Raw genomic sequence first — 25882 nt, 5'->3', positions numbered from 1 at the left:
TTGCCAGTACACCTCCCACCTATCTCCCAGTGCAAGCCCAACCCGTGTCAGGAGGAGAAATGCGAAAAAAGAAGAACAGGACTCGCGCAAAATCCAATGGCGGAAAGATGATTGACGGATGTAGCGCTTAACATGGTAAAGGTAAAACGTGTTGTTTTCTCTCACTCCCTCCCTGTCTGTATCTCTTCACCCATTTCAAAGTCGCCCTAGTTTGCTCATCCACCCACACACACACATACAGTGTTATCCTGCGGCTTTACGATGCAGCACGGTACGAATATGCCATGCGGAAGAAGCAAAAAAAAACCACCCGAGCATATGCTTTTTGATGTCTCTTGCATGAAATTTCCTTCCCACATTCCTCGCACCCATCGAGCCGAGCAAAATGGCAGCAGCAGCAGCAACGGCATCGTACATATCGTTTGGGATAAATCACATAAGCAGCGCGCGGCCCAAACCGTACCACGACCGGGGTTTGGGGCTTGGTAGGATAAATATACTGCGAGTGACGCGCTCGCGCGCCCGCTCTGCTCGCGCTCGATCTGACAGCAATCAGTGCGCCGGGAGTGTCATGTCTCGTTCGCTTCCACGTGTGGATTCTCGCGGTGGCGACGGAACGGGGCAAAACGGGGCCGACGCGCGATCCGTTCGCGCCGATAACGACACCAAAGTCACCGCTAGGAAATGGAGCCAATCGCGATACGGATGCGTGTGTGTGTGTGTATGGAGGAAGGCTGCAGCTCGGATACATTGTCTTAGATTAGAAAATTCAATCAATCATCCACACTGGCTGCTGCCGTAGCTGCTGCTGCAGTGTTGGACTGTGTCTACCGGTAAAGGTGAGGGGTACTGAAATCGATCTGATCGTCTCTCGATCTCGAACACGAGCGAACTGAATGCCGAACTGGAGCGGGTTTCAGTTAGCGACAAAGACGCAAACGCGCGTGTGTGCGTTTTGTTTAATCAAGTGTTTTATTTTGCTCCAAAACAAGATTGCTCTTGAACGCAAACTGCTTCAGAATTCAGGTCAATTTTCCCCTCCCGAAACGACCCGCAATGCATTGATGCAGGTCAAATTAGGTGCATTTTTTGCTCCGCAACGTCACAGCAGCAGTGACTCAATTTTGAGCAAAACTCCCCGAGCATTCCATCAAACAAACTGCCAAAGGGGCCCCGGTAACTGACATCAATCTGGAAACAACTCTCCGCACAACTTCGCCTCACTTTCATCGCTCTTGATAACTGATAAGATTCCAAATCAACATAATGATATTATATTTTTCGCTGCTCGCGGCCCGGCGTTCGTCTGCTTCGCATCATCGTGACGAGCTGGGCAGAAACTGACAGAAAGGCTTCCGACTAACAACTTGCAAACTACTTTCCTCCCCTCCCCCCCCCTCAATTCCTTCCCGTGTTCTTCAGCGGAGCGTCAAGTGCACACGGGAGCAGCGCCTTCGTCGGTTTGCCGCTGTGCCGAGAAGACAAACTTTAATAAATTTGTTTATGAAGCAAACAAAATTACTGCCCTTCCCTTTGCTGGTCGCTCTCTGTCTCTCAACCTATTCACAATTTAGAATTTATGAGGAGCGGGTGAGAGCGAGCGAGCGAAAAAATAGCTAAAGGACGAAACACGGAGCTTTCGCATGCAATGTGGCATGAAACGTGAAGACGACCCAAGACATGATGATGTGGTGCGCGATCGTTGGAATGCTTTGGAAGCGAAACAGCCCATAAGCTTTCGGGTGTATTATTAAGTGAACCTTGATTACGAGCTGGGAAGATGTGTGCATGTGTCTGTGTGTATCATATTTTCACTCAAGATAAGCTGAGAGCAACTAAGAACAGAATCGGTCTCTCCGTTCCAGCCTCAGCTTGTTTTGATTTTATGAACAGATATGGTACTGCTCCACTCTACTTTAACTTGGAAGCTATTTAGCGCACAGTGGCAGTCGGTCGACCACTTGTGTTTACTTGGCAGCTCCTCAGCTCCACCACAGCTCTTCTGGGGTTCTGGGTTAGGGTCAATATTTACCAAGCTGCACATATCCCACACATGCTCTGGGGCATCCCTGAAGTTGCTCTCCAAAAATGCAAAATTATTCGCGAACACTGTTGGGAAACAGCTACCGTGCAGGTTCTAAAATGTGTTTAGCTGGCCGTGTGTGAAAGAACAAATCCGCCACCATTCGGTACAGTTTGCATCGAAGTGTCTCATGATGCGTTGGTTACAATACTTTGTATTGGTGTTTGTGATTCTTGAGGTAAGATCCTTAGAGTTTTGGGCTCTAATTGTTAGTGCATGAATCGTTTCGTTCCTCTTCTCAGACTTGCACCGTTCGAGGAGACTTTGGCCTTAAGATAGCAGTTTCGGGATCATCCATCCTCGAGCAGTACGCTCTTCGAATTCGGGATGACTGTAATCTTATCGAAACCACGTCTGGAGAGATCGTGCTGGATGGACCGTCGGTCGCATTGAACGAGGCCGCTGTAGCGCTCAAGACAATGTTCGAACAGATTGTGTTCTATGTGAAACCGATCGGCCTGTCCGTCGCTACGTTGGCCGCGGATGATGTGGGCCCGGTTGAAACAGTGTTCAACAACGCGAATAAGACGATTGTCGCTTTCGCTGCCTTCATTAATAGCTCAGCACCAGCTCTTCTCGCCACAATCCAGACCAAAGTAAGCTATAACGTGCGATTGGAACTGAACAATATCCTGAACTCTCTGAAGACCTCAACGGCCGATCTTGGCAGTGCGTTGAGTGCGCTGCGTACCGGTGTGATTAGTGCACGGAATAATAACGCAACCTCGACCAACGTTGCGAACTATGTGAAGCCCTCGATGGTGTCACTGGCACAAACCAAGACACTTTTAGTTTCCACCGACCTGTCGGCACCGTCGTTCTCCGCTGTCGAATCGGCCCGCACTATTAATCAGGCGAATTTGGGTATCCAGATTGGCATCTCGATTGAAAGCGGCACCATGCTGACCGAGATGTGGGAAGGCATGCTGCTGAAGGATTACGAGCGCATTAACGCCTCTTTGCAGCAGGTGAAAACGCTTGTCGCAAGAGAAGTTCAGCTGGTCAGTGGGCAGATTGCACAGTTTGACTCGACGTACAGTCCGCTGACGAGCGTGCTCAGTGCCAAGTACAGTGAGATCAATTTGGTGTACGGTAACGTTACTAACGGCACCGCTGATAATGTTCTCAATGCGTACAAAACGCTCGTCTCCTCTGCCATCGGGTACATCAAGGCGCTGATAGAAAGTTTCTACCCACCGATCAAGCCTGTCATTACACGGCTAGCAGAGGTTTTGATACAGCGCGGGAAAAACAGTGACTTTTGCTACGAATCTTACTACCCGATGGTGGAGCAGTATCTGTTATCGGGACAGCTGAGCATCATCACGTGCCTGAATACGGAGCTGGAGCGCGAAAAGTACCTGCTAGAGGCGCTGTTGGAGATTAACTATCAACTGCAGTTCTTCCTGGAGGATGCGAACGCGTATCTGAAGACGTGCTACCGAATATCTCAGTTTGATAATCCGCTGACTTCGCAATGTCTTCAAGAGGTGAGTGTATAAACGAAGTCGCTTGTCGGAAAATCCGTAATCTTACACACCTATTCTTACAGCACAAAGACTTCTCGGACCTTATTCCATGCACGGCTATCAAGGAGTACGCTACCATGCTTCAGCTGCTGTGCAAAGAGGTGGACTCGCTACTCTTCAGACTGTGGTCCTGTGTGTCCCGCGACACGATACGGTTCCCACTCGAGGCAAAAGACATACTGGTTCAGGTTAACACGTGCGCTCTGTTTGGTACGACTTAATAAACGGACAGCACATGGACCGGTCGATCGCTAGAATAAGTCGTGTTCAATTTAAATTGTCTTAAATAAAAGCGTATTAGATCCAACAGCTTCCATACACGGACTGGCTTGTGGTTGCGTTAAAAGTCAATCGAGATGAGTAATGGCTACGTGTTCTAGTGTTCCTCCCACAAGGCAGGTGTACCCACAAGCCAAAGGGACACGCGAACCGATCCCTACAACACCTCAATACACAATTGTTTGATGATAAATTTCTTCTGCTGCCATTGCAGAAGGGACAAAAGCCATTTCCATTGCTTCATCCATCTTTCTCTACTGTCTGTCCTATTTCCCGAATCTGAACCGAGTATAGGAGGTGTCCCAATGTCCGTTGCATCATCGATTGTATTTATTTTATTGATTCGTTACAACGGTGTGTCCTTCCACAGAAGCAGGCCCGAGCCAACTGGCAAAAAAAAGGTTCGTACTGTGGTTTTTGTGGGTTTTTCTCCTCCAGCGCGCCGGGCTGTTTCGGGGTGTCTCTTATTTATTAGCTCCGGGGCTATTATGCTACCGCATCCCTCAGGTTGGTTCTGGAGCAATCATTTTCCCTCCTCCGGTTTGCATCCTTCTGCCAGCTGCATCGGGCTCCGGAGAGGGCGGAGAACATGTTCCCCGGCAATGCAGCGATTCAACTGGTCAACCAAACGGACATAAAGAACACGCTCATACACATGTGGAACAGAAACACGCACATAGAATATAAAAAAAATACAACCACATCGTCTGACTTTTCGTGGCCGTGCCTGGCCGTGAACGATGGCAATGATAAATTAGTCACAGGGCGGAACTGCGCTGCGTCTTAATTTGTACTGCCCCTGGACTGCTGTGAGTTTTTCGTTGAATGCCTCGCACCGTGTCCCTTTTTTTCCAGGACGCTGGAGGATTCGCATTCCGCAGCTTCCGCATTCGGGAAAACGTTTGAAAATGAGGCAGAAATTAACTTAAAAATCTCATTCCAAATTAACGGTAATCAGCGCCCGAAGAGTAATTTCGAGGCATTTTTAAGCTTCGGCCTGCCTCCGGTATTTCTCCAGCCGCCGGACGGCACATTCCGCAGTTTAATTCAAAGGAATGGCTCTCGCAATCACATCGGTTGCCCGGGAAACAAATAACAAGCTGGCTTTTAAATCGGACCTTTTGTTTCGCTTTACCTTGCCTCAATTTCTCGTCCGACAAGGCTAGTGAAAAGGTTTTATTTGTATTGTTCTACATATCAATATGTTCTTTACATTAAAGAGGGCTTTTTTGTTCATTTACCCTCAAAAACTTTATGACATACGTTGCGCAGTTTGGTTTCAACTTCACCGTGCTGTGAATAATTAAAACCCAACCGTCAAAACTTCTGCTCGCAGCTTATCCGGCGATTGCGAGCATGTTTCGCTCGCCCTGTTGATAGGTTATCCAGCCCCAACAGGTAACAGCAGCAAATTTAAGTTTGCCGGCGTAACAAACAAAAAAAAAAACTAACAAATGAAAAGTTTTTGCGTTCACTGTTTGGCGTGCAGTTCGTGCATCATCCCACCGGAAAAAGGCGAACTTTCACGTGTGGCGTTCGATGGTTGCGCCGTTACACACATCCGCGCACTAGCAACGGTAGCAGCGAAGGCATCGGTTTGCGTGTTAAAAGTTATTTCACATGTTTTGCTACTCTATGTGTGTGTTTTTTTGTATGGCATTGTTTTGTAAAAGTCAAAGTTTGGATATTATAACAAAATAGTGGCATAAGCTTCGAGATAAATTGATGTGTTTGCTCAAAGTTGGAGTTTTTTGGTATTTTTTCTACTGTTCTGTTGCAGTTTTCAGCTGAAGCTTGTTTGGTGTAAATTAATAAGCAAGCTTGAGAACAACAATGATTATAATCATCTTCTCGAACGCTTCATATACGCTCTTTGTTCGCAAGCGACTGAGTCACCGGCGCACATGGAATTAATTTAATTGCGTAAAGGATTTAATTTCTCACCACACACTGTCCCGATGCTTGATCAATCCGAACGCTCTGTTAATAGCGAGCGATAAATAAAACTTACGTTTTTGTTATGTGATAACATCTCCTCTTCCCCCCCCCCCTCCTCTCCTTTTGCACCGGCAGAAAGGTAAAGATGAAAAATTGATCTGACAGCGATGTGCGAATGCAAATAAAATACCAAGCTCGAAACAAACCCAACCATGATGAAAATATCGCTCGCAGGCCTCCCGTTCCAGCGGCTTAAATATTTGGCCACTTTCACGCCATCCTCCTTCCATGTTGCTCCCTTTTGGGGGGGGGGGGCCAACAGGGACAGCAGACAGTGCCATCCGAGCACATCAACAAAGGGGGGAGACGCCAAGGCGACGTAAATTTAAATCACACCAAGCTGTTTACGACCAACGCTCCTGACAACGCTTCGTTTGAGCGTATTTTCTTACAGAACCGTACACCGCACGACCGGTTTCCCCGGCTGCCCGGACGGTCGGCTTGCCACAGTGGCCACAGAGGGTGCTAAAAGCCTGGGAAGGTTGCCAACCGAACCGTTGGCGTTGGCTTGCAATAAAAACCGTGCCGTCCCCCGAGCCGAGCTGTGTCCTTGTGGAATTTCTTCCTGCAGCACACAAAAAATGGTGAGGCAAAAAAGAACCGGGCGAAAGAGAGCGCGGGGAAACAAAAAAATTGCCAAACGCGAGCCAAATTAAACGTCTGGGATTAAATTAAAAATGAAAGATCCCAGCATAAGTGTGCCTTCAAACAAGACACCAAGCGCATGGACATGCTGGTAAAACAAAATAACGCACTGGACGGGAAGCAAAAGAACGGAGCAAAAACGCAATGTAAAGAAGAGGAAGAGGATTTGGTTGGCAGCTTCTCCGGGGGGTGGTTTGATTGGGAAACAGGAAACCATCCCGCTCGGGGTGTAAATAAAAACATCATAAACATAAATGAATAAGCATCAAAATTCACACTTTTGCACGTCTCCCGTTCCACGCACGCGCTTGTGTGATGCTGTTGCATCCCTTGTGCATCTTGGCGTTTCGATTTCACACACTTACCTTCTTCTATCGCTGATGCTGATCAATCTTGCGCTTGTGAGAAGCGAAACCTTCACTGGTTGACAGCAAGAAGGGGCTTTTTCGTGCGGGTAAGAGAACGCATTCTTTCACCCAAACAGTTCTGCTTTTTTGATCGCAAACGAGGCTACCCAAAGGGGAAAAGAAAATATGATACCACCCTGTCCACCAGCCAGTTGGACAGTGAAAGGATAAAAAGACCGGCTTCATTCATTATGAATCAAAGTTTATGCCACATCCACATGCAGATGGAGATAGTCCGGACGGGGCAAAGGTCTCCGCTGAAGAACCAAGAGATGATCCTGATTAGATTTGGCTACCAAACGCAATTATGCCACAAAGATATGCAGCGAACCGTTGGGTGGGAACTCACAAGGAAAATGCAATCAGCGAGAGCCTTATTAATTAAACAACTTGCCTCGGTGTCCCTGGTGTTTTGCGCTAGGTTGATTATGCGCGAAGCGGTCACTGGGGTTCGTAAAAATGGCCCCCGCAATCTAGCACACTCATCAGAACTTGGTGGCGGATAACAGCTCCACTGACAATGGTATAATTTTCATAATTCCCTATTCCTTTCGGGGATAACAATACTAATATAAACTTCGAATTGTTCCATCTTTGACTACATTAAGGTAGGAGAAGAATTATTGTCCTTTTCTACGACTAAATCAAATCGTCTCATATCACAGAAAAGAATCTTGCTGATACATACGATTCATTTTATTGCCCAAAGAAAGGTTCCTCTTTTTCCAGAAGATGGTTAGTATAATTGTATAACCTTTGACAACACAGGACTAACGGTGCCCAATCAGATGATGAGGTTCGGGTCAAAGAAATCGATCCAGGATCCATGCAGCAGCAGCAAAACCAGGGACTCAAACGGACGTCAAATCTATATCGATTGCTTCGTCAGCCTAACGATGGAAGGACGTCAAGTGTATCGTTTCTGTGTTTCCTACTCTGATAGCCCACCGAGTCCAACGCTGATCACCCTTTGTATGATGCCAGTTTGACCTTCACAGGTGAACCGATACCCAAAGGAACCTTATCTCACGGTGATAAGGCAAATCCTAGCTCTCCCTTCCTTTGCTCTACGAACGTTCAACTCCGCCCCGGGACGATGACTGTATTGGATTAAGGTTACAAAGACTGAAAATGTTTTGCCAGTCACGCCCGGTAAACGGGTTTGGAAAAGGGACGATGTATGAGAAAAGCTTCCAAAAAACGATGACACCACATCGGCACATTGACCCGAATTCTGGGTGGGATGTGGAACTGCACAGAAATTCGACCGAGAGACTTCACACCCGACGTACACTATTGATTGCAGCCAAGCGTCCGAAACCAGGACACTCTATGTCCGAATGTCCGAGCTGATGTCCGCCCAACGGGTCAGAACCTCAATTGGATCGTTTGTATTCCACCGAAGAAGCAGCATCTCGCGTTAGTTCATCCGTTAGTCGGTGGTCGAGAACCCGACACGTCCAAGAACCCAACATCCCGGACCTTGGTTTGTCTTCCCTAGGACGGCTGTCCATTGGGGGATTTCGTGTCCAATGGCTGATGCTAGCGAAAAGCGAAGAAGCACAAGCTAAGCACAATTAAACTCGCCAATCGGCTGCTGAAACATCGCTCCGGATGTCAACTGGACGGTTCATCATCGACACACAAAAAGAGAACAAGAAGAAACGCTGTTGTAGTTTGTTATTCGCCGCTCGGTACGTGATCATCATTTTGTTGCGCCTGGGTTTTTTTCCGTGGTCCATCTGTTTTTTGGGGAGGTTTCGGGTGAAACGTGATACTTTTGAAATTATTCACCGTAACTCACAGCTACAACAGTATGCTTGTTTTGCTGGGCATTGAACAAGCGTTTTTTTTTTCTCCGAAACATAAAACTTTGTAGAATTATTCATCTTACATCCTTAACCCGTTTTTCGTGTGTGCGCAGATTCTCTGCATGATCTCGCCTAAATTATTCACGATGTTGCGATATTGCCGGGTCGTCCTAGTCAAATGGGTAAAACGCTCGTGTCAAATGTGTCGTTTCACGGGCACTTTCGCTTTTGTTTTTTTTTCTGGCGGTGCACAACTCAACTGTTACAATTGCACGGCACGGCTCGAGCCAGTCAACCATCTCACGACGACACATTGTTTTCTATTGGACAGCTGAGATTTATCGTATGTGAAAGCGCACACACCGGCAACCGGCTGACGGTGTTGACCCGGGTCGCACCGTTTGATGGATAGACTTCTTGCATATTTGATGGGCTGGTTGGTGTGGCAAACAGACACAAAAAAAGCTGTTGGCTTCCGTTGCGGGTGTGGCATTGGGTGGAATTTATGAAAATTCTTCACCCAACCGAAGCGTTGCGTCAACGAGTAGCGTACGGACCCAAGGTAGCGGAGCTGTAGTGCATAGGAGCTACCCAGTAGGACCATGTTTGTAAATTGTTATTAGCGAAAGTATGCTGTATATTAAATTCCACTCCTAAGGATGATAGCAAATACAGTACATGGGCCGTCAAGCAGGCAGCTGTTATGTGTTTATTGAAGCTACAGGAGAATATTCGGGTTGGACAGTTATTTGAAAACAATTTGGAGCCCTTGACAAGCTGAGCGCCGTGTGATGTGACAAACATCGAGCTCCAACTTTTATTGAAAATTATCAATTTGAGCAAATTGAAATATTCACTCTCCATCTCAATATAACTTTTTGATTCCTTGTCATGCCACAAAATTAACACGAATTGTTGTTGAGACTTCTTCAGAATGTCTAACTCCTATCGGCCGAAAAACCTTCCAAACTCTATGGCAAAGGCTCCCCGCAGGGCAATGGTTGCGTTGCACCGTACCGGATCATCTCCAGCTAAACCTTCCCATATATGCACGATTGGATCCGTTTTTGGGCCGAACCTAACCAAATGTCCAAGGGCACAGTCGTGGGCCGTACCCTTTGCACGAAGAAGCTTCGTGGCCTTGAGACGTTTAAGCTGCGTTCTCCACCTCTTGGAGAAGAAATAAACAATAGCCACAATAAAATTCTCCTTCTTTTTTCCCAGAGACATCGAATCACGCGAATAAAAGCTGCTAAATCATGAATTTTCAACACTCCACCTCATGTACCTTCGCTCCGAACGAACTGATTCCGCTTTGGATGCGCTGCTAGTGGAGTCAGAAGTGGTGTTGGAAGAAAAAGTTGAAACGATATGTGCGTTTTTTATCGTTCCAAGCTTTCGCTTGCTTCGTCAGAACGCAGCGAGAACCGTCAGAATCGTGGTATGGCACGCAAGGCCACCGAAAAAACGCCGGCGATTCCATAACGTCTTCAATCCTCGCTCCACCATTGCACGTATGTGGGGCTTGGGGCTTGAAAACAAAAAAAGAACTCCTCCATAGGATCATCGCTCCGGGGCTTTCGGGGGGGGTTTTTTTCTTTTCCCTTCGAGAAAGAAAAGCGTGAATAGCGTGTCAATCCCACGCACCTCGCACATGGTACCGCAAGGCGCGAAACACTTTCCTCCCCCGCCGGAAGAACCCGCGCCGAAGGGAGGGGAATGAGACTTTTTAATGTCTAATCAAAAAGCACGAGCCACACAGGCAAATGGTTGCCGCACGCACACGGTTCTGCTCGTTTGCACGCACGCACGACCATTAAAACAGAACAAAGGGAGCAGTCGTAAGAGTTGGGGGCGGGTGATGGGGAAAGAGAGGCGGCCAACAAACAAAAACGGCCAAATTCCCCTTGATCGTAAAGCGATTCTTCGAGTACTTCGCGCCCGATGGATGCCGCATGGACAATAAGGGCGACATACCGCGAAGCGCTTTCCAGGAAAACAAACTTTTTTCCTCCCTCTATCCTCCCTCGCCTCATGAACTGTTGGGATCTCGGCGAAGGGCTGCTAATGGCGTCCCTAACTGTCACGTTCGCTCCACCTGATGATGGTGGGAGGTTGCGGGACTTGGTTGAACGATATGACACTTCCCGCGTCGCATCGCTCCACGCGAAAACGTGCCTCTTTGGAGAGCCCTAAAAGGCACCGGTAATGCAGCCACTTTGTACACGGTTCCGAAATTGATCCATAAAACCGTCCGCGGGGATGGAGCAGGAATGGGGCTGCAAGAAGTTTAGGTACAGCACCATACTGTACGCTCAAGGTGAACCTCAAAAAGAGGGCGTTTAAGGGTGATGCAGGCACAACAAATACTTCCCCATGCCCATACTTGTGTTCTCCAACAAAAGCTCAAGCGGCGGGTCGACGCGGCTTTACTCCGCAACAATTGCTTCATCATTTATGCTCGGGCGTGAGAGATCTCCTTCCTCTGCGTGCCACGTTTGGGAGGCGATGTCCGTACCTTCAATCTTCCCTGTTTTCGTCAAGGCAGAGAGTTCCGCGTTGGCCACCCCAAAATACGGGGCGGGCGTTTATTTATTTATTTTTCGTTATGATGCGCGCGCGCGCGCGAAGGTGTCTTTATTAGTGCCGCACACAGTCGGTGCACTGGAGGGAAAGATTGCAAATTTTTATTACTTCCTCCCACGGGGTACCCACCGCATCGTTGCACCACACACACATACACACACACATACAGGTACAGCTGGGCCGTGTCCGTGACTAATGTGTGTCAACCAAGAGCACGAAAAGAGCCGCACACACAATGCGCCCTGCCTCCAGTCATTACACGTTATGGCCGTTGGGGGTGCTGTTGGAGTACATTGAGCATACATTGACTGCAGTACGATGTTGATGGCCTGCAGTCAGTGGTTTATGTGACTCGAACAAACAAGTTATGGCTTTGCTGCATGTTTTCAAATAACTTGAGCATTATGTTGTACTCCAATCGCTTCAAATAGATCGCAAAATGACGATTGAACCATTCAAGTATGCTTTTTAAGGAACAAAACACGACATCAAGAATTGAGTTGGGATTATAATTGCACTCTTGATTGTTGATAAGTTATAAAAATAACATAAAAACCCTTGGACATCAAGCGAATTCTTCAGTGACACAGAAACCTAAGAATGAGTTAATGCAGAACGTGTGATAATTTCCCATGAGGTCTCAAAAGCGATCATTAAGATGGTCACACTTTATTAGGAGCTGGCGTAAAACTGTCCCTGCAATGGCCAGCTATGAATTAAGATTATGGCTTTAATAAAATATTTCATCTTCATTGCCACATTTTCCAGCTCTTAGCTTCAAATAAAGATGCTCAGATAGGCGGCCCTAACCCACATCTACCAGGTGATCGTAACTCTTGCCAAGCTGCATAAACAAATCTCACCGGCTCTCACGTGTGTTCCCCAAAAAACTACGATCTGTGCAACCACCCCATCCCCTTTCGAAACATTGCAACAAATAAAACAAATTCCCTTGTGGAGTTGCATTTCTCCCTTTGAAAAACGCACGCACACAAACACTCAAGGAAATAAACTAATTTTCCCACCCATAAGCCAATTCCCGCCCGCCGCTTCGTGTGAGGGCATGATTTATGGACGCTTTCAAAATTCTTTCCAATTCTTCGCCCGGTGCGTTCCGGATCGATGGCCCGGGCCGTACGAACGACCCGAGTTGGAGGGAAAGTATTTCACTTTTATACCCTTTTTCTGCCCGTCACAAATCAATCCCGACTGCAGCAGCAGCAGCAGCAGTTTGCATTGCTTCGGAGTCAATTCTATGCTCCATCAAAGCCGTGCACTACATGCCAATGGGGAGAGAAACATGATCATTCTGTAGAGCGTGCGCGTGTGTGGAGCGATGTGGGGCGAAATATGGCACCAATAAATAGCCGCAATAAATTGAACGTAAAATACGTGTCTCGCTCTCTTTCGCTGCATTGGGAAGATAGACTAGGGTGGAGTCGTTATCACACCGAAAAGATGCACTCCATCCGGAACCACCCCGTGGCAGGAACCTAAGCGCATACCGCTCGGAAGTGCAGCTCGGCCATCCTCGGCGTGTCAAATGGCTTTGGAATCGGTTTCTGATCCAGCTGGTCGAAGAATCTCAACGATAGAGAACGCAAAGAACACTTTCGCTCGCCCATTGCTTCGAATCATAAAACACTGAAATAGCTGTCCCCATAAAATATAACATGACTTCCAGCTAACGAATTTATGCTTTTCTCCGAAAACACGCGCCGCGTACTTGCGTAATGGCGTCGCCCTCGTCGCTTCTTTCTTTCTCTTCTATCTGAACAGGGGAAGAAGCAATCCTCCCCGAATGCTTCTGGATAGCTTCATCGCTTCGATAACTCCCGGATGGACCTTCTGACATCACTGCCGAATGACCTCTCGCTGCTGGTTGCCGCATGCAAATGGCTTCATCAGCGCGGAGACAGCAGCAGCATATGTAAAATGAGGTTAATTATAATTGAGATAAAACTCACATAAAAATCAATTAATGGTAAGTGTTTCTGCCCGAACTGTAATCAACTCGGACCCGCTCCTGGAGCGTTGAACGTTTACATAATCCACACGGCGCGAGAGGGACAGAGATATGATCGATCGAGCGCAGCCATCGATTGGCGGACGCATTAGTGGTGCCGATGACGTCCCGGTCACCGGCAACGGCTCCCAGTTCTGCGACTTTTCGCTATTACCACCGGAAAGGGGCGGTGGTCTTAATTGTGGGCTCTCTTTGATGCCCGTTTTCGATTGCGCACGGTCCCTTCGAAGCCGCTTGCCGTGCTTATTAGTGACAAAATTGAAAGTTGAGCACGGAACCGGAAAGCCACCATATGTTGAGCATGGAGATCGGATTTAGGGTGAGCGTATGATCAAGCCTTCTCCCTCTACTTCGATGCTTTACAGTAGCTTCATACGACGGTAAAGACGCATAAAATGACACGCAACGATGCACTTCAAGGAAGGTGAACCGATTATGAGCTATCACCCCGACAAAGGTTGAACTTTATGGAGCAAAACCTTCTGCTCCTCCCCGCGCGATCCGGTTGCACCGGTCACCTTTTATCGACAGGTACAGAGCGTATCGCTCTCGGTGCGATACCAACCCGAAAATGTTAACTTCATTAAGCCCGCAACACGCGTATGCAACCCCGCTCGTGGGCTAATGAGCTTGTTTATGAGCTCACTTGGAAGGGCTTGCCGACCGCTGCCGGGCATTAGCATTCGATTGTTTGCCCTTTGCGGAGTAGAAATTTCAATTTAAACCCTCGATCTTGGACACCGGTGATGAAGGCCATCGGGCCATGCCGTAACGTTAGACTCGCGTAGTCCGACCTCCCGCTGCCGGTGTAATGTGACTTGCGGCTGACATTTAAGGCACAATCGGCGCCTAAAACGCTCCGCATGCGGCACGACGGGAGGGATCGACAAAGAGACACACTTTTTTCCCCCGTCCAGTCACGTTCAGTGTGTGTGTGTGTGTGTGTTCCCTTCAGCTAGTTTGGATACACGCACCTGTGCGAGCATTGTTACATCGGTCTCGTTAATGCTTGTTGGTGGGCACAAAAGAGGAAGACAAAAAGCACGACTGCACAAAATCACCAAAGGCGGCATTTATGAGGCATTTACATCCTGCGGCTAGGCTACTAATTAAGTTGTTCGCCGAGTGGGTAGGACGGCGTGGATTTAATTCTAATTCTTCTCACTAGCTACATTGCCGGAAGTTTACTTTTTACGATGCAAAGTAATGGAAAGTGTTGTTCCTGTCAATTTTGGGACCTTTTTCTCATTATAATTGGATTTTTGTAAGTTTTCATGGCATGAATTTAATTACCATGTTGTCTTTTGGTTTTGTTACAGACATACTGAATGTTTTAGCAACCAAAATTGTATCTTTAATGCCTGAAAACAATGTCCATACAAATCTTCGTTGTTTTACTTCATTGTGCCTCAGCAAATCAATCCAGTTTTGCCTGATTTTAACCTCCATCATCATCATCATCATGGTCATCATTGAGTTCAATTCCAACTGTTCGAAACGTTCAACGAGCCAATTTTATGCTCTCCCTTAACCGAGCGCGCATATCTTCCGGTCCATCCGGATTGCACATCCTGTCCGGCCGGTCGGTCTCACGACTTTAAGCCGCAGCCAAGGTCCAGCCATCCCGGCAATGTGACCGTTACTGTGCGAGCATAAAAGCGCGAAAATTACGATCACTGATAAGCCCTAAATAATTGACTTCTGACGCTCTTTGCCGACGCGATCGGAACGACCAGCAACGAACAACGGCTCAGGCTCCGCCGCACTCTGAGCAAAAGGTCATGAGAAAAAAGAAGCACGGGACAGCGAACACACCGCCAACGGACGACCAATGGACAGGAAATCATGTTGGTCAGCCGCATTGGATAATCCTGCCGTCGAAAGGCAGCAATATGATTTACATTACATAAAAAAATCGATAATAATGGCCCATTGGAGGCCCGGTTTCCTCTTGCTCCGATTGCACCGGTTGCATCGGTTCGGAACAAAGAGCTTTCGTACTAAAAAAAAACACAATCCTCTTCGCTAGCTTTCTAGCAACCGATGCCACCGGAACTGTGGATAAGCGTAAGAACTCGAATCAAAATCAAATCATAACTATGCAGCAACATTTCCCCCGCCCCAAACCACACAGAGGCTTATGTAGACAAGTGAGAGAGAAAAACAGCCCTCGGGCTCGGAAAAAAGCTTAGTGACCTAATCCGTACGTTCGACGATCATAACAACATAAAATTTGGGCTTTACGTTGACAAAACCCTTCACAGTCAAACGTGAAGGGCAACGAACACGAGACAAAACAACGCATTGCTGATGAAAAACTAAACCCAACTGCCAAAGCAAAACTAAAAACCGGCCTCGGTCGGTCGCTCTGCCCGAGCGTAACTAACTCCACAACGAGTCAGAACTATTTCACTGCTCCCGAAGGAGGAGGTGCGGGTGGTGGGATGGCAAGTTTAGAATCCGACGCACTAGGTTGGTTTTGGTTTTTGGCGGTCCCTTTCGTCCAAACTTCAAATGAACTCAACAAAAATCATATTTCCAAAGCAGTAGTTGACGAGAACGGCTTGATCAGGTTCACAAACGAAAAAAACAATCCCAGTACGGATAAATAATCCACAAACGGAACTCAACAGAACAGAGATGAAGTTAGGACGACGGCGAGCTAGCGAATTATCGACGTCCGAAATCATGTCTCTATTAATTTCCCGCTGTCATCTGTCAATACATCGTCCATCAGGGTACGAAAGCCGCCAGAGGGACAACCAAAACCCGTTTCCAGCTCACCCGTCTAAGCGCACCAATATTAGCTTTAAACGAATTTCGGTGGCCAGCCTGCCTGGGACTGTCTGTCTGGATCGCATCCAGTTATTATGTACCTTTTTTCTCCCAGCTTGCCCTCCACAACAAGGCAAAACAAAAAGGGATCAAATTTCCAATAGTTTCTCTCGCAGTCCACCCATAAAAAAGGGGCAGCAAAAAAGATATCAGTGGAAAGGATTATGTTAAGTCAGTAAATCGACTTGGAATGTTTTGGCTAGAGCTCGATTGATTCCAGCTGGATTAAAATGCGTTTATGTTATGCTTTCCCGTCACCAGAGCGAAGGTTTGATTTAAACTTTATGAAAAATTGTTCCAAAATCAGCCCTGGATCGCGATAAGTAAACATCGGGAGGAGTGTGAAAAAGTCCCAAATCGATTGCTACCCGCTTAAAAGGGCCGATTATGGTTATGTCGCTTTTGGATTTAAATCTGTCGAAAAGCCTCGATCCAATCCAGTCAATCTGTTTCGGCGGATCGAGAGGTATGGGATTTGGGAAAACATTACCCCGTTTCCCGCCAAACAAGCTGCTTATTAAACAACGGCAGAAAGTCGACAAACACACGCCGTCTTAAAGCCAATCCCGCCTGCTCCGGTATCCGGTGTTTGTGCCCTTGAAGCTGTGCTAAAGGGAAATCCTCCAAAAAGGCAGCCAGAAATAGAAACAAAAACTCGGCCCACTCTCGTCCCGAAACACACGCAGCGATCGAACCGAACACGATCCTTGAAAGCTTCAAGTCCTTGAACACACACAAATCCTTTGCCTAATCCTCGACTGCCATCCGCCCCTGGTGGTGTGGGGAAAGCTTCGGCCAAAACACGCCCCAGACAGCCCAGAGACAACCTTTTGCTGTTTACCCTTGGAATTACCTGCGGAATCTCACTTTCTCCCGCCATCGCTTTTGTGTCGTTCTGTGTTTCTAAGCTTCTCCTCCGCTGCAACCCAAGAAACAATTATTTCCAACACCGAGAGCATCTTCCCCGGGCGGCTCTCGAGCAAAACCCGTGGGGAGTTCGTGGCAGAAGACACGCGTTCAAGGTAAAGCCGTTTGGGTCTCTGTCTCTCTCTTCCAGAAGAATAAAAACCCACCCAACTTTTTATAAGCACTCGGTTTAAGGTGTCGATGTCTGTTTGCGCCCCGTTCTGTCCCTGTGGTCGAGCGGTGGAATAATTTACTTAAATGCTTAAAAACTTACTGATGTACTTTTGCTTTAATCCTGTTTGCAAGCAGCTTTCTTTCGCACCTTTTACCACGTCTCGACGCCGGTGCAGTGGGAGTCTGTTGAGAGGAGAAACAAGGTATGAAAATGAAACCATGAAGACATCTTTAAGTTAACTCGGTAATGCTCGTGATAAATCCTTCTGGAGTTGACCTTTTGATTGGAATGAAAGAGATTTGTGTTTGTGTTGGAGGTCTTCAATGTACATTCGCTTCAGGTACAAACATGATGGCAAATGTAATTAAATACACACCAGAGGTCTTTCAGGCTTAACATAAATTATAAGTTTTACTGAAATGAAAATATTAAACCAACGTATAAAGTAAATTTGTGATCGGTTCTTTTAATATCCAGCTCCCAATCAAAATTTATTCAAAGAACAACTCATGCCTTGACCAAGTGACGAATGAACCCTAATGAAAAACTTCAACAAATGTATTAAGAGAACAAGATTATTGGATCATCCTTCACTGCAGATCTTGGACTCCGTTGTCTGCTCCGACTGACGCCATACTACAATTCCAAACACTGGCCTGACTTCGTTCCTACTTCCTTTCATTCGAAAATCAGAACACCAAGAACACCAACCTTACTCAAACACACCATCATCTGCGATGGTATTTTTGCGGTCATTTTCAACTAAAAGAACCGATGCACTGATTATCGTCATCAGACCAACGATCAGCACACACAGCATGATCACCATTCTTTTCCGTCAGCGCCAGTTCAAAACAGCAAATGGCACGCAACAGCAGCGCAACAACCAAGGCAAAAAACACACACACACACACACACACACACTGCATAACAGCATTAAAATGTATGCTTTCATTGGAAACCGAAGAGCAGCCCACTGAGCCGAGCCGATGAAACGAAAGGGAATGCTTCCCATGCCAAACACGAGCTGAACAGAAATTTGAATTAATTATCTCTAAAATCTGTATTTAAGGGTCATTTCGTGGAGCTCCCGACGAAGTTGGGATGCGAGAAGAGAGGGAAACGCAGTTGCACTTCGATGTTACCCGGGTGCAGCAAGCAGCGGGCAATCTTGACACAGACACAAGCGAAGAAACTATATCACTTATCTACCAACGGCCAGTGCAAAGTGGAACGAAAACGCAATGCCACAAACGATGCTCGCCGTCCGGTCCGGTGTTTCGAAATTGGCACGCAGGAAATGCAAATAAAAATGCACCGAAATATTCGCTTTGTGCTTGCGATCCGAGATCTTTTTGCGGGAAACGAGGACGAGTGTCGGCGTGCGTCTTTTCAGGTCTGCTGATCTTCCGGCCGCAAGCGGGGGGGCGAGGACAATCGAAGGTTGGGAAGAATGTACGGCAGACAACGTCCAGACGAAGGTTAGCGAGCGTAAGCCCTCGCTATCGGCCGGCAGTTGCGGCAGTCGGAACGCGTTGAAGGACATGGACGTTTGCCTTCTTCCTGCCATTCAATTCCGGGAAGACGCCGTCCCGAAAATACCGATCAGCAGGGGCTTAAACCGAGCGAGGCTCTTAAATAACTCGATCAGCATTCCGTGTGTCCATTTCGTTGCTTGTGTTTTTTTTTCTTTTTTTTGCGGCGAAAAAGTGGGAGAAATACTGCAACTTTCAACAAAACAATAGGCTCGCCTTTTTCTAACGAGCAAACAGTTTCTTGATTCCCTTTTAAGTGAGCCCACACCTCCGCATGTTGTGCCTCGAATCCCGAGACCCGTCGAGACTGATCATTGCAGTACACGCAGATGAAGCTCGACCAACGGAACGAATGCCACCGATTTGCGCTAAACGGCGTGATGATTATGTCGCGATAAGAAACTTCTCTTTCGCCCGGCAGCAGTGTTGGGGGTCGCGTTGAAAGAAAAGCAAAAGTCCAACACCTCGGCCCCCGCCGTCTGAAGAACAAAAAGAAAGAAAACGAAAGACATCATCATAAGCTAAGTGATGGGAAACGAACCATGACCCCTGCACGCTATGAAGGTACTCGCTAAGAAACACAGCGCACGGACTGCGATCATGATGATGACGCGCGCTCTCGATGAAGATGATATCGCGCTGGAAAGCCCAAATCGAAGCCACTCACGGTGCGCAAGATGGCAAGAAGAAGGTACTTGATGTCGAGAGGTGGGCCGTGATTGAAACCGGTACCTTCAAGACGGTTATACCTTTGTTCCCTCTTTCTCTAGAGGGGGCCCATCGTCGATTCTCGGGAAAGATTTGGCGGCAGTTTACATTTACTCCACAATGAACTACACTCTTCCCTGCGGAACAGCGGAGCGGAAGGAACATTGGTGCCAACATTCGGCAAACAACATACCGAACACGGTGACAGGCCCACGAAGATGACTCCACACACACACACAGCCGGGCACAGGGGGTAAATGGTAAGTAACTCAAGAGGCTGATTATTCGAAACAAAACACTCAACGCTCATAAATATTTAATATACACACTCCGCTAGGACGGGAGCGAGCAGAGGAACTACCGGGGGAAGGTGTCCGCACGGCCATCGACATGCTAACATCAGTAAGCCAGGGACTGAGCAGTGCTCCCGTGTACGGTCCAACGGAGACCCACCAATTCGAGAGTAGGCAGATGGCTCCGAAAGCAGTTCGAACGGTTTTGAAACATATCCCTCCCAAGTGGCGACATCGCGCGCTAGCACATCATGCAGTCGCTTCATGAAGTGTCCCAACTTCGCATAATAAATGCTACTTATCAAGATTTTGAAGTTCTCGCCCCCGGGAGGCGTGTTGTTGTTGTCGTTTTTTTTTTTTTTCTTGCTACTTCTTCAGGTTTACGTTAACCATTGTCCAAACGCACGTGTTGAGCGGGAGAGGCACCGGTCGGGACACTACATGGCACCACGACTCCACGGCTGACCTCGGTTTGGCACTCGACCGCAATTATAATTTGACGCGAGGTAGTGCCAGTAGTGAAAGAGAAAAGACCACACTTCTGCCCGGTAGGCCAATAATAACAAAACCTCGTTGGAGCGCTTGGCAGAGGAGATCACTCTTGGATAGGAACAATGACGGGTGAATGTCATCATGAGGAATTGTCAACCGTATCGCTTGGACGTGTTGGGCGAGTTTACATTGCAACAAGAAAAAGGGGAAAGTATACACTAACGTTCCGCTACCGATGGACGCAAAAACGAAACGGAAGCTAACCCTAGATTTGTCCGTCTTCGTCAATCGTCCAGCAGCCTAGCCGCCTCCCCGTTCGCGGATCACTTTCCTTTCAAAACAAAACCTTCATAGACCTCGGTTTGGAAAGAAAGACGATGTTAGATCCACAATGTGACCCAAAAGTGGCTGCCATGGGGCGCAATTGAGTGTGTTGACTCAAGAGTGTTATATCTCCCAAATCTTGTCTGCTCGACGTGTTTGCCGGTGTGATGGTGTGCTGACTGCCACTGCCTTTCGTATGCGCTCTCGAGCTTAACCGAGACATACACCGCACAAACGCAACGTGGTTGGGGAAGAAGGAATGGTCCGAATGTATCATTTGCCACAAGGGAGGAGATCACCAAACTATGTCCGGTGTACACAATGGGCCACAGCGCTGGTAGCAGGCAGGGCCGTTTCTTCGACGGCAGGATCGTTGTAATTCAACGGATGCTCAAAACTAACCTACAAAAAAAAGCATACCCTCAGTCAGTGGGAGAGGGCGAAAGAAAAAGAACTGACTCATGCGCCTTCCCTCCGGTTGCAAACCACTCCGGGTGAAATGATATGCAGCATAAGTATTGTTATTAATACCACACACTATCGTGGGCACGATCGGGGCCAGCTCGACCGTGTCCAGCGACTGCTACGTCGAGCGCAGAGAGGCCAGAAATGGTTCACGCACACATAAACACACACACACCCATACACACAAAAAGGACCAAGATATGCGGTCACTCGGGATACATTTCGAGGCACAACACCTTGTCGCACATCAGCTATACTCCCGGCTTGGAGGGAGGAACCTTTATAGGGCAAATCCGTCATAATCATTTGTCGGTCGGGGAACACTTTTATGCGGTGCGAATGGAATTATAATTTGTAATATTTGTGCGACGCGCTCTACAGAGAGAGAGAGAGAGAGAGAGAGAGAGAGAGAGAGATAGAGAGAGAGTAAGAGAGAGCGAAAAAAAGAAAGAGAGCAATTTTGGTGAGCCGTTAAAGGAAGCAGTGAAGCTTTTAAGACGAAAGAGACAACAGGAAAAGAAATTAGTAGACCGGAATCAGGCAGCAACGACCGGCACTACAAATTTGAAGCAATAATTTAAGCTTTTAAATAATTCCGGAACAAAGTGCTCCGATGCAGATTAATCAGATAATAACAATGATGTGTTCGACGCCGAATTCTGAGCATACAGCAACAAGAAACTCCACAAAATCGCTCGAAAATTCCAAACCGATAAATGCGGAAGTTTCTTCCACACTGGCAATGAGCATAATTATCGCCAGCTGTAACCTACAATCCTTCCTGCCCACGTTAATAATCAGTATCAAGTGCATCGAATGAGCATCAAATCCACTGCACGGCAATAATCGAAATTGTTGCCTGATTACTGAAGGTACATGGAATCGTGTTTGCTGCTGTTATTGCTTAATTCCATTACACGAGATAAGCGTAAACCGAAATCGAAATAGGCGCAAGTGATTCCAGGATTTTCGAAACCCATCCTTCGTACGTAACATGCAGCAATGGAGAGAGCTTAATGTGATCCAATTGCAAGGTGGCCATTTGAGTGCACAAAATCAATCAGAAAAAGGAAAGGACACACGATCTGAAAGCATGATTTAATGACGTTCAGTTCGATCGGTTGTTCCACGAAACAAATGGAAACCCGTTGCTCTCGAGCTTATCAACACGTGGCGCTTCTTCTCGCCGTAAATCCCGATAACAAGCCAATAAAATGTAATCGCAAGGACACCCGCTCACGTTTGTGTGCTGTGTTCATGTGAAATGCAAATAGCACTCTCCGTGTCAGTGAAACCTCAATAATTATACGAACGTAACAGCATTGAAGAGATGTACGCACAAAAACAAACAACGCTTCGTCCGTAGAGGTGCGTTATCCCGACCATACACCGATGGCGATTTGCATAGAAATGCGTCGTTCGGTGCAAGCAATCTATCTAAACAACGCTGAACGAGATATGTGGAATTTATATTTTTACGTCTCTCTAGGCTCAAACCAATGGACACACAAACATTTTTTGTTGTTGTGTCGTATGGGGCTTGTGTTGTCATTTTTATGTGTCCGTTTCCCATTCCCAATAAATGATAACAATCCCCACAGGAGGAGCGCATAGAATGGTCAATAGAAACTAACAACCTTGGTGTGCGTGTCTATGTGCGAGAGCCCAAATGGCAGCATGCTGTTGCATCACGACGGAAGCGCCTGCGAATCAAACCAGCTTCCTGATAACGCACCACCTTCAACCCCGCGACCCAACAGGTTCCGCCGGAGCTGTCCGGGACGTAACTGTCCGAAAGCACACGGGACATGTTTTGCTTATCGACCGGGCATTAAACCCCAACGTGCAGCCGCTATCGGAGCTTATCGGCGGGTCCATTCCGGGAGGGATGCTAACCCGTCTGCAACATCAATCCAATTGATGACATCCTGTTTCCGAGGGTCGAAGCTTTTGGGGGGACTGCAGGCGCACAGTACGAATCCTTTAATCGAGTGTGGATCCACCGGTTTTGCATCCATCGATATTGTTTTTACAGACTATTTGCATAGAGGAAAAGGTTATACCTTCGCCGTAAAGGTAATGGTTTGAGTGACATCGATGATAAAGCCTGGTGGGACTACAACTATCTCGTTTGTTTTGTGAAAAGCTTCGATGCGTTGAGTGCAAAATTCATCAGCAGAAAAGCAAACTGAATGTGCTAGAAAAACAACATGGAATTACGCTCCGCTATCACGATATCTACTGGTTGAATATCTCTATCTAGTAATAGTGTAGAAAAATCGGTAATGATTCTCAATAAGCAGGTTGCTGCCCATTACCTGCATTGATCAGTAACCTTCGCATTATCGCAACTGATGCGTAACTAAGTAACAGCCACAATGTCGGGTTCTATTGCACGGGAAGTCAAAGTGAATTGAGCCACATCGTGGAATCGCTCCATCGGCGATCCACTGACACTGAGCTGGACGCCTTGGGCGGCCGCCTCGATTAAAGTGGATGTGTCTCTCGACCCTCTATCGGCTGACCTAATCGAGCGAAAGTAAAATGATGGTAGACCAGTGCCCGTCCGAATTTGTTACGGGCACTTTGTTTTGCAGGCTACGAACGCCCGGCACATGAGTGGTTGTTGAGATACGTAGATGATATTGCATCCCCCGTCTGCCGACAGTGCTGCTTTGGCACAGGAAAAAGGAAGCGAACATAAAATGGAACACACGAAGCATTTTGCGCGACCATCCACCTACGACCGGTGCGGTTCGAGCCCGGGAGATAAATACGATACGATACAAATTAAATTAATTTATTGAAATTATCGGGTACGGCTTCGGGTGAGCAGACACACTCGACCACCGCCACACGTGCACACACACACATGAGCTGTCGAAACATTGAACCTTGAGGCGGATAAACTATCGCAGAAAACACGCACCGGTACCACCGGTGCAGGAAAATCGATAAACCTCACACCAACGTGGCCGTGGCAGGTATGTGCAGAGAGTTAGTAGAACACCAATTGGCAACTCCCGAGTTCCTGGCGGGACCAGGTTTTTTCGCACTCGCCTTACGCCCTATCGTATCTGCCTTCCGGTGTGAGCAGGCAGTGGGACGCAGCAAAACACAAAAATTCCTCCCGTTCCGTCAAACCGATAATCACGCTCGTGTGGTCTAGATTTTTTCGTGCCCCAAACGCCGTGGTGACCTCTGGCGAGGGTGTTGATATGGGCCTAACAAGAACTGGAGCTGTTGAAAGCCCGGTAATTGTAGCCTGGCAAGTGGGGGTGGAGGTTTTGACTTCCGTCATACTAGTGGCCCCGTGCCCGACTACCGTGGTTGGGTGCGGGGCCAACCCAAGAGTCATCGTGGACGCTGGCCCCTCTCGATAGGATCGCTTCTGTGTGACCAAAGCATCCGATCATGCGATCGAAATGGGTGAATGTGCGATTGCATGCTGCCCTCTGCCCAAATGGTAGCCCTCGTCGGACATCGAGCGCCTCTGGGACATCCAAATGAGCACCTTGAACCTGGGTTTTGGGCTACCGTGTGGAAATATTCATCATTCGCTCAAATCAGCTCCCGTCTAATGTGAAAGTGTGGCTCAATCCATCGCAGGGCAGGGAATGGTGATATGCCAAAAACTCCAGGGCTTTGGGGCTATCTTGCACGCAGGAAAAACAATCACAAATCAAACAACAAAAAAAAGTTCATTCAAATTAGCGCGCTCTCCCGCGGCGGAGAGTGGATTGAGTGGGAAATATAGGGCAACCAGTGATCGGTGCTTTTGCTGCAGGCTTCGTTCTGCAAATCATCAGCCCGGTGACCCTTTCCTAAGGCACCACACAGAGAAAAAGGAGCGCATTTTCACAACCTTGCCCACCAAATGACAGGTTTTGGCCGATTTCGGACTAATTTCTGGCGTCCCAAAATAGAATCCACCGAAACGGCAAGGGCACGCGAGCGAAGAAAGTTCAACCGGCGGTAGTGCGGCTTGAAGGCAATCGTTGATTGAAAGGGAAACAATCCGGACCTTTCGGACCTCCGGTGGCACAGCAAAACAAACATCCAATGTTTTCGTTGCGTGAGGAGCAATTTAAGCCAGCAAGGGTATGTAACAATTCCAACGGAAAGCAAAAATCAATTAAAAACTCATTTGCACGGTGCGATGCATGAGAGGAGTTAAATACACCTGCTGGAATTTGCCGATATCACATCTCAAGCCATTCCAAAACTCGTCTTGATACAGCAAACAGTCGTCCAAACATGGACATTCGCTCACCTAAAACAAGATGCTCATAATTTACACCCCGAGACTGCAGTAAAAAGGTCAAATATCCGATTATAGACGTCCTACCCGGCCACCAGAAACCTGGAAAGAACAAAATAACGGACTCGGTATAAATCAATCCTCGGCATCTTTGTTGGCAGATTTGCCTCTGGAAGGAATGCCGGTTGGGTATAACCTGACTGGAGTCGTGGTGAAACAAGGCAGAGGCATAATCTTCTTAGTTTGTTGAAACGTCCAAGCTTAAGCCGAAACTGGATCAGACACAGTGTAAACCGGAGCCGGTGGTCATCGAGCTTACCGAGCGCCGAGTGTTCAATCGATAATCGAAGAAGACTTCGCGGTGTCTCCGGTGTTGGGACACGGTGCGGTCCAAACAGATCCGTTGCAAGTTCACCCAAGCGAGAAGGGCCGAGACAAGAGAGCGAGAGAGGGATTGTTTACACTTATGAGAAGTGACAGTGCTCGTCGTATCAATCGAGCCTGATATTGCTGCGACTGCTGCT

At 47.6% G+C, this 25882-nt stretch overlaps 2 protein-coding genes across 10 annotated transcripts in view; one reads left to right on the top strand and one right to left on the bottom strand.

The window, feature by feature from the left end:
• LOC4577473 (CLIP domain-containing serine protease B4-like) overlaps window positions 1–25882 on the bottom strand; it is a 196583-nt gene that overhangs the window by 92137 nt on the left and 78564 nt on the right. For all 9 annotated transcript variants that reach the window (XM_061655434.1, XM_061655435.1, XM_061655436.1 and 6 more), the window contains one exon: window positions 17380–17462. In XM_061655434.1, coding sequence (XP_061511418.1) covers window positions 17380–17462 — 83 coding nt within the window. The remainder of the gene's footprint in view (window positions 1–17379; window positions 17463–25882) is intronic.
• Window positions 2089–3919, top strand: LOC133393261 (uncharacterized). Its single transcript, XM_061657318.1, has 3 exons — window positions 2089–2261; window positions 2326–3573; window positions 3636–3919. Exons 1-3 carry the CDS (start codon window positions 2214–2216, stop codon window positions 3831–3833), a joined length of 1494 nt encoding a protein of 497 aa, XP_061513302.1. The 5' UTR covers window positions 2089–2213; the 3' UTR covers window positions 3834–3919.

The sequence above is a fragment of the Anopheles gambiae genome, chromosome 3 (genome assembly GCF_943734735.2).
Source record: "Anopheles gambiae chromosome 3, idAnoGambNW_F1_1, whole genome shotgun sequence".
NCBI classification, from domain to species: Eukaryota; Metazoa; Arthropoda; class Insecta; order Diptera; family Culicidae; genus Anopheles; species Anopheles gambiae.
Note: the sequence above shows the minus strand (reverse complement) of the source record. Positions and strands in the feature narration are given on the sequence as shown.

Excerpts from the sequence above, each read along its gene's own strand:
- LOC133393261 (XM_061657318.1), top strand. The coding sequence starts at position 2,214 with ATGATGCGTTGGTTACAATACTTTGTATTGGTGTTTGTGATTCTTGAG. Across the intron at positions 2,262-2,325 it reads TGGTGTTTGTGATTCTTGAG|ACTTGCACCGTTCGAGGAGA; the intron begins GTAAGATCCTTA and ends TCCTCTTCTCAG. Across the intron at positions 3,574-3,635 it reads CTTCGCAATGTCTTCAAGAG|CACAAAGACTTCTCGGACCT; the intron begins GTGAGTGTATAA and ends CTATTCTTACAG.